The sequence below is a fragment of the Olea europaea genome, unplaced genomic scaffold (assembly GCF_002742605.1).
Source record: "Olea europaea var. sylvestris unplaced genomic scaffold, O_europaea_v1 scaffold586, whole genome shotgun sequence".
Taxonomy (NCBI): Eukaryota; Viridiplantae; Streptophyta; class Magnoliopsida; order Lamiales; family Oleaceae; genus Olea; species Olea europaea.
Window position 1 is genome coordinate 474226 of NW_019264200.1, and position 9021 is coordinate 483246.

Here is a 9021-nt window from a genome sequence, read left to right on the forward strand (position 1 = left end):
AATGAATGGTCGATAAGTAGGTTTCTCGAAATGCGTAGATAAAAAGTTGTTTGAGTGCTTATAAACATGAACCCAACTTGAGTAGATAGAGATTTTGAATGTGAGTAACTACATCACCTAGACATCAATGAAATAAATATGATTGTTTGATCCATTTTTAACTTTTAAACAAAGTGATTCAACACGTACATGTAAGCGCGTTTGCATGTGTACCAACCACAAAATTCACTTATATATATATATATATATATATATATATATATATGAACCATACTTGCAGAGAACACAAGACACAACTAAAAGCAAGAGGAATAAAGAACAAGAAGACAAGTGCTGGAAAAGAAGACTAATTTTGTCAAGGGCTTGAACTAGAAATTAAAAAGTAATTGCCATGGCAGAAGAGTACTTTCAAGGCGAGGTTTGTGGAGGAAACTGGTGGAATTCATCCAGAAATATATTTGGCTCTTCCCTGTGTTCATCCAATATCAATGAAATTGCAAACTTTGGATGGCCTAATGACATGATCATGAACATGAATACAAGGTCTAACGATGACTCGGGTTCACCTTCGGATGGCTCTATAGTACTCCAAGATGTTCGAAAACCTCAGCAAACAGACTCAGAATTCATTGCCAATGGAAACATACCAATTGGTTCAATCTTACAAATGATGGAGAATGAAAGTCCATCATCAACACCTGATAATTGGAACCGAGATTTATTGTAAGTATATAGAATTAATTGTAAGTATTAAGTAGTAATCCTTACTCTTCTGTGTTCTATTGGGTGCCCAAAAAGAAGAATATTTTTCAGACTTATTTACCTCGTTATCATATATGAAAAAAGATGTCAAGTTGATGCAATATTATCTCTTATCTTCTTGTCTTTTTGCAGCCATGAAAATGGAAGATTATCTCAGGGAAATTGTGTTCACATACTGCAAGAAAACTTGGCATCAAGCATGAATTATCTGCAACAAACTGGGATAAACTGTCCACATATCCAAAAGGACTGGAATTCCAAGAACAGGGGCCTAGATTCATCCATTTACAGTTCATCGTTGTTGAATTCTTTATTTGATACAGATTCTCAGCCACATAATTCTTCATTAAATAACCGGGTAATGAACTATCAATCTCCTACTAGTTACCTGAAGAAGTACTCGAATGAATTTGCTCCTCCTTTGCCCCAACTCTCTCCCTTGATAAAGGTTTCACTGCCAAACAAAAAACCTGCTAAGCATTTACAGTTCTCAAATAACATACCCTCGTTGAATGCCAAGGTTGCATCTTTGAATGATATTCGAGCAAGTTTACCCACTTCAACACAATCCCAGTTCCCCTCATCAAATATCAACTCGAAACCTAATCTTCTTAAGGTAAATATCATTTGGTATATACCATGTAAAAATCAATTGTTCGATATATAAAAGTAATTTTGGCAGATTACGATTTGTTGAATGTGTGGAGTTTAATAATGTGTACACTTATTCCCCTGCGGATTCATAAAATATTTCTTATTTATATGAAGGATTTTTATAGCGTCCCTTTTATTTGTGTGCGAGGAAGCATTTCTTCTTCTTGAATGTACTGAAATGAATATCTGTGCCTTTGCTTTGTGGGTGTCCGATATTATCAAATTTATTATTTCTCTCGTAACAACGGATTAAGTCTCCATTCGAGGAAAAAAAAAAAAAATTCAGGGTGTCAATAAAGAAACACGAGGGTTAAGTTCAGTGGCAAAGAAATCCAGCAGCGAACATGCATTAAAGCGACCAAGAATTGAAACACCATCGCCATCACCACCAACCTTTAAGGTACTGCAGAATCGATTGAGTTCTTTACTAAATTAACCTTTATGCTTTTTCTTTTACAAGCAAAATCATTTGCTGTAAAAAGAAATGGATGAGAACTCTTTAGCTTTTGTTATCAGGTCCGAAAAGAGAAGCTAGGGGACCGAATCACTGTCCTCCAACAGTTGGTTTCACCTTTCGGAAAGGTAAAAATTTGGAATAATTATTCATTAAAACCTAATTAGTCCTAAACTTAATTTGAGAGCTAATTATTTTTTGTACTAAACACTAACTGAATGATTTTCTGTTAATCACTCTTTCAGACTGATACTGCTTCAGTTCTCCAAGAAACACTTGAATATATCAAGTTTCTTCATGATCAAGTCAGTGTATTAAGCACTTCCTACATGAAAAATGGATCGTTTGTTGAACGTCAACAGGTACAACCCTAATGTACGATGATTCCAAAGAGGATAGCATTTTGGTTTCAGCGAAAATCGAAATTATTTTTAAAAAATCATGTGCATGTTATAGTTTTTTTAAATAAATTTGAAAGCATAAAAGAAACTTTGCATTAAAAATATTTGAATGCAGGTTCCATTGTGGGCTTTAACTTGTATATAATAGTGCATTTTAACTTATTCATTAAAAAAAAAAAAAAATTAGCTAAAACTTTTTGGTAGTGATATTATAGATAAATCTTTTTTAATGGCATAGTGCATTACTTTGAACCATTTGTTTAACAGATAACATTTATTTGATGTTAAATAGCTATTCCTGAATTAAATATTGAATGCTTATATTAACTTTAATCATGGAAATTTTCACGACATTTCATGTTCAATTTATAAAATTGTATTTTCGTGTGTAGAATCGTATTGTGTCCCTTATTTTTTTCTCCCTTTATGTGCAAACTAGTTAGGTAGGAATTAAAGATAAATAAACTGCAAAATGGAAAATATATAGTTAGAAGAATGCACAAGGAATTAAGGTTACAACCATTTGACATTATAGAATAATCATCATAGTTGTTTTATGCAGGCTGCTGATAAGCAGGACCTAAAAAGCCGGGGACTTTGCCTTGTACCAATATCAGGCACATTCCCAGTTGCTGCTGAGACTGCAACTGACTTTTGGACGCCTACCTTTGGAGGAACATTCAGGTAGAGACAAGCAAACGAAATTCCAATCCTGCGCCATTCGTGCAGGCAAGAGAATGATTAGAAAACAGAAAATTAAACTTAAAAGTATATGGGTTGTAATCAATAATTTCTGGATTATAGTTAGGGGTTAGGTTTATTAGGGACAGGAACAGGTGCTAAATTTAGCTGAATTTTGGATTAGTTTAAAGGGATTATCCATTATTTGTTTGAGCTGAATTTAGCAGATTTTAAGGGGTTTTTGTTCCTGTTTCTATGTATTTTATGGTAGGGTGCCACCTCCTTTTGATTAATTTATGTAGAAGATGAAGACGGCTGAAGAAAAAAGAAATAAATGTTTTATTATGGAACTCAAGTATCAAAAAATAAAAAAAAATAAAAATAAAAAATAATAATAAAGAAGAGGATTGTCTAGAGCTTCTTTCATTGTTGTAAATTTGAAGTTGTTTAACAGATTATCGATAGTGCTACATGTACTTAAACATAATAATTTACATAATAGTTTACATACACATGATGGGGAAGAATATGATTGGATCATAATTTTTTCAACCAAATTATAAAAAGAAAAAAAAAAAACTTTCATTCTCTTTTGACACCTTATCTGTATGTAAGCTATTATGTACAAGTAGCATTATTCATAGTTTATGGAATGTTGAAGTGGAATCCATTGAGCTGATTAACCACTATTTTGGACAAAAATTAGATTTGGTAAGCAGACTGCATATATATACCTAAATTATCATAATATTTGCTTATGTTTGTTGTAGAATCTTGACTGTCAAATTTTGTAGCGTCCAAAAATACATATAAATTAACCTAAATTATCATAATATTTTTGTGCATAGCTAACAAAATGAATTATTAGTGTATTGACACATTTCACTGGTTATTGAATTATAAATTTCTTAGCCTAATCAATTATTGAAAAATTCAGCACAGGAAATTCAATCATAGGAAAATGTCAAAGAGCTTCCGCCAATCCAAGGTTGAATCTTTTGTTCGATTTTAGTCAAATTGATATAGAATTTGAATATTTAATTTGTTTAGGAGACGGATATGAAATCTGTTGGTTGAGAACAACTTACTGAAAATTGAGTGGTCCAAACTCTTATTGAGTGTGTATTCGTAAATCAAGATCCTCTCTTTCTCCATGAATGAAACATCCCGGTAGCCTAACAAGATTCCAATGTTGCAGTTAAGCAATAAACATAAACTTCGTTTTAAATTCTTCTGAGGCCTTGATTCCTTGGATAGTCTTTTAACTGCAATTTCTTTTCCGGTTGATAGAGCACATTGCAGCTTATGATGAATTCGACATTAATTGCCTTGAAGACAGCAGCATTCTAGTAGCCAAATAAATTTAATCTAATAAAAGAAAAATATGACTACGAATACATGATCGCTAAATTTGGATATATGACGAGTAAATGCCTTGTAAATGGAGAAAAAACCGCCTTCTCCAATTCAGAATGGATCTCATTCATTATGTTTCACCATGATTAAAACTCGCTTTTGATCAAGTCACTTTTTATCACTAATTTCATTGGGCAAACAAGTACTACACACCCAATTGTTGAATTTCATAAAAATATTGAATTTCCTGGTCAATATCGATCACTAGACATAAGCATATATAATCAGTTAAAAGAGACTAAACGTATAATTGGGAAATTATCTTGCAACAATGTTTTATCTTATTAATTTTTCAACTCTAGCTCGTGTAGCTATGTGAAAGGATGTAATGGATCACAAAACAGGTAAAGGAAAAGCGGCCTGATTTTTGGCACTTAATGAGAAATGCTTCAATTGAGTCATTGACGCATAATGGAAGTAAGAAAAAAAATAAAAGATTTGCCAACGTAATTATTGAAAATAAGAAAATTGAAATTTTCCAAGAATGAAACTTGTATATTCTTCAATGATGACAGAAAACGTTCCAAAAGCCATTAAATAGGCGTTATAAGAAACCCTAAAACATAGAAAAAATAAAATGTTCCAAAAATAGCGAAAATTCAAAACGGGAAATACAAAAATTAATTATTCGGAGGCCTAAACGAAGGAATTTGACTAAAATCCCGAGATCTCGGGCGTTGTCCCGAGTCCAATTTCTTGGGCCATTTCCAATCAACCTACCAAATTTCAACCCATTTCAACACCATCGCGACAAATGACAAAATTGTCCCTGATGCGATTTTTCTTTGTTAATTTTCTGCCCAACACTTCTTCAAATTTCAAAGCTAGTTGTCCTATATCAGTCATTGACATGATCCTTCTTGAATCGCTCCTAATGAATCCAAAACGTGATTTGTGCTAAAACACATGTATAATTTCATTCTTTCCCCTGCCATATTTGGCCCATCTTTCTACTTTTATTTAATTATATATGTAAGCATATGTTGTTAGTTCACCTCAGTTCCAATTCCAGGTTCTTATCTTTATTAAATATTGAAGAACCATCACCGGCTTTCCAGATTTTCCATAGCTGCTGACATTAGAGAAGGACCTAGAATTGTCTATAATTAGCACCAAAGAAGAATTTGTAGTGGTTGCTAAACAATTTATATATATATGTGTGTGTGTGTGTGTGTTTTGTGGCGGTATGAGTGCGCAAGTATGAAATAAGTGATGAGTGAAAAGTGTGCAGAGAAAGAGGGAAACGGGATATAAATGAGAAAGAATTGAGGGCTAGTTAGGGGAATAATAAAACTAAATAATGAGGTGCTTGGTTGAGTGAAATTTAGTGTGATGTGGTAAGGTGTGTTTGTAATAAAATCAATTGTACAAGTTTGTTTAGTAATAAACGAGAATTTCTTGTATGCTTCAAACTCAACAATTTGGTATCAGAGCTAGATGGTTGGGAAATGATTTTTTGAGCTTCTCGAGATCATGCACAAAAGGAGATTGTGAAGTTTTGTTAAAGCTTGCTTGATTAAGAGGAGGTGATTCAAGTCAGGATGGGTAACTTACAAGTGGTAGGCCGAATAAGGTAGCTCAACAATTAGAATTATATCACATTGCAAACTTGCATGGAGTCATATCTCCAAGGGCCCGGAAAAGACCTGTGGAAAGTTGTTGGCGAAATTGACGTGACATTATTAGAGAAAGTCGGAGCTCTGAAGGAGTGGAGAATCAAAGCAGGTAAGGCTTTATTCGTTATAAAGACAACAATTGAGAAAGAATTGTTGGAACACATAAGAGACAAGATTACACCAAAAGAGCATGTGATACTTTGGCCTCACTATTCTCGAAGAAAAATGACTTGAGATTGCAATTGCTGAAAAATGAGCTGCTCTCGATCACTCAAGGAGAATTAATGGTAAGTCAATATTTTAATAAAGTAAAATTTCTTTGTCGTGAAATTTCTGAATTAGACGCTTCAAGTAAAATTTCAAAATCTAGAATGAGAGGAATAATCATACATGAATTGAGACCATAATTTAGAGGTTTTGTCGTTGTAATACAAGATTGGTCATAGCAACCTTCATTAGTTAATTTTGAAAATTTGTTGTCCGACGAAGAAGTGTTGACCAAACAAATGTTAGGGGTCTCAATAAAGAAAGAAGAGAAAGAATCATTATTTAGCTATAAAAGAATAGGTTAATTACGTCAACAAAATAATATAGAAAATAAACGTGAAGAAAGCTACATGATAAGGGAAGCTGAACAAAATTGCAACAAGAGATGTCAAGGATAACAACGAACTAATGGCGTGTGCTTTGTATGTGGAAACGAGGCCACTATGCTAGAGATTGCTGTTTAAAAAAGGAGGATGTAGAAGGCAATATAGTAACCTCCAACGAGTAAGAGAAATACAATAATGAAAAAGAATGGGATACTGAGGCATCCATAACAGTAACTGAGCAGGCTCGAAAAAGAAAATCAATTCAAGCTTAAATAACGAATCAGCGTTAGTGATAGTCTTGCTTGAGTAAATGAATTGTGACGATTATTGGATTGATGACTTGGGAAAAGATGATTGGATCAATGATTCAAAAGAGGACATCATGGTTTAGAAAGTGTTTTCTTGGTGGACTCCGTGGAGGAGTAACTACCAAACTCAGAAAAAACATTTGAAGAAGTATATTCATTGGAGATATCGCAGAGGGTGGAGCAGGTACTGAAGAGGATAGAGCTGCTAGATTTACAGACAATGAAAAACAAATTACGAGAAGAGATTGCACAAGTACAACTAAGCCACGAGGAACAGAAGATGCACAAGGATCAATTGAGGAGAAGAAGTCTATAAGCGTAATATAAAATTCTTGGCAGACACATGTTTATCAGACAACATCAGAGGAGATTAGGCCAAGTCAACAACAAGGGATTGAGGTACGTCCAAATTTACAACCTCAAATAAAGAAGTTGGACGAACATGAGTAATCAAATACCAAATATCCTAATCTAAAAATCGGTGAAGAGGAAAGCATGGAAGAGCTAAATATATTTGAAGTTGCAAATGTGTTGAATAAAGGATCAAGTAATTCGAAACTTATCAAGTTTAAAGAAGAGCTAGGGCATAACAAAAAAGAAAAGAGTCAAAATGAAAAGTCGGTGCTGAAGGGGAGAATTGAAGAACCATCATCGACTTTCCAGATTTTCCATAGCTGCCGACATTAGAAAAGTACCTAGAATTGTTCATAATTTGAAGCAAAGAAGATTCTGGAATGGTTGCTAAATAATTTGCTTCCACCGCCATTGATAGATTCATCTAGAATTTTGGATGCCCAATTCACTGACTTTGCTTGTGTGTATATATATATATGTGTGCAATGGCTGTACGAGTGTGTGAGTGTGAAATATGTGATGAGTGAAAAGTGTACATAGAAAGACGGAAACGAGATATAAATGAGAAAGAATTGAGGGCTAGTTAGTGGAATAATAAAATTAAATAGTGAGGTGCTTGTTTGAGTGGAATTTAGTGTGGTGTGGTAAAGAGTGTTTGTAATAAAATCCGTTGTACAAGTTTGTTTAATAATAAAAGAGAATTTCTTTTGTGCTTCAAACTGAATAAATATACCATTACTCTCAATTGTAGACACCATCAAAAGAATTCTACAAATGAGAATTTCCTATCCTTCCCTATGTTGTAGTTGAACCAAAATAATTGCAGATAAATCTTCAAATGAATTGTTGTGGTTCGAATTGTGAACTTCCTGAGCAAAAATGTGCTTCCACAATTTTATAAGATGAAAACGTGTTTTACATATTGACAACTCTTTAAAGAATTTTAAAGGCTGGATCTCTGACATGTGGCACTCTTCTAACCGGTTGATGAGCCTTCTAGACTCTTCTAATTTATAACCTAATTTGACGTTTTGCATAGTCAGATCGATTCACTTTCTTGGTTTATCCATTTTTCTACTATAGAGAGAGAAAGCCTCATTCACTCACTAGGGTTTCGAGTGTTTACTTTGTATTTCTGAGTGATTGTTGATGTGAATCTAAGAGTGTATTTGATTGACATGAAAAATATCATCTAGAAAAGAAAATATTTTCCATCTTTTGTAGAAAATAAAAATTACCTCTACCCAAGGAAAAGGTTTTCCTTAAAAACAAGGAAAATTAGGCATATTTTCAAAAGTTGGAAAATATTTTTCATGAAAAAAATAGCAATCAAACACTTCAAGTAGAAATTTGTGTGAAAAATTGATATTTTCCATGGAAAATAAATGTAATCAAACATACCCTAAAGGATTTTGTTGATCTGTGGGTGGGGGGGGGGGTGGGGGACACTCTTTTCTTATCTTATAACCCTTGTCTTCCATAGCCAATGGTTCATTTGCTTCCTGGAGAGCTGGGATAAGATTCAATTAGGAAGTGAATGCGAAAGAAGAAAGAATTAAATGAGAACTACCAAGACGAAGGAAGATCGAGAAGTACGTGTGGAAGGGGCAGGCGATAGATAGAGAAAAGCTGAATAGCTCACTATTGCAAAAGGTAGGTCAAATCAATGTAAATACAGAATTCGATCCCCAAGAGGCCTAATTTCGTATCGAGAATGGGCCTTGGGACCTTGTTGCCGGACCTTCTCCAGGTCAATTTGCTTAGCTTTTTCTTTACAGAAAG

General features: G+C 33.7%; 1 protein-coding gene across 3 annotated transcripts; it reads left to right on the forward strand.

The window, feature by feature from the left end:
* Positions 1-286: 286 nt before the first annotated feature.
* LOC111389380 (transcription factor bHLH112-like) lies at positions 287-3245 on the forward strand. Of its 3 annotated transcripts, none has more exons than XM_023014300.1 (6): positions 287-723; positions 895-1378; positions 1703-1816; positions 1933-1998; positions 2116-2232; positions 2834-3245. In XM_023014300.1, the coding sequence occupies exons 1-6, from the start codon at positions 392-394 to the stop codon at positions 2957-2959; spliced, it is 1239 nt and encodes a 412-aa protein (XP_022870068.1). In that variant the 5' UTR covers positions 287-391; the 3' UTR covers positions 2960-3245. The 3 variants fall into 3 exon arrangements, with proteins under 3 accessions (XP_022870068.1, XP_022870071.1, XP_022870070.1); XM_023014303.1 differs by having other exon boundaries at positions 895-1120; XM_023014302.1 differs by having other exon boundaries at positions 2821-2926.
* Positions 3246-9021: the final 5776 nt, after the last annotated feature.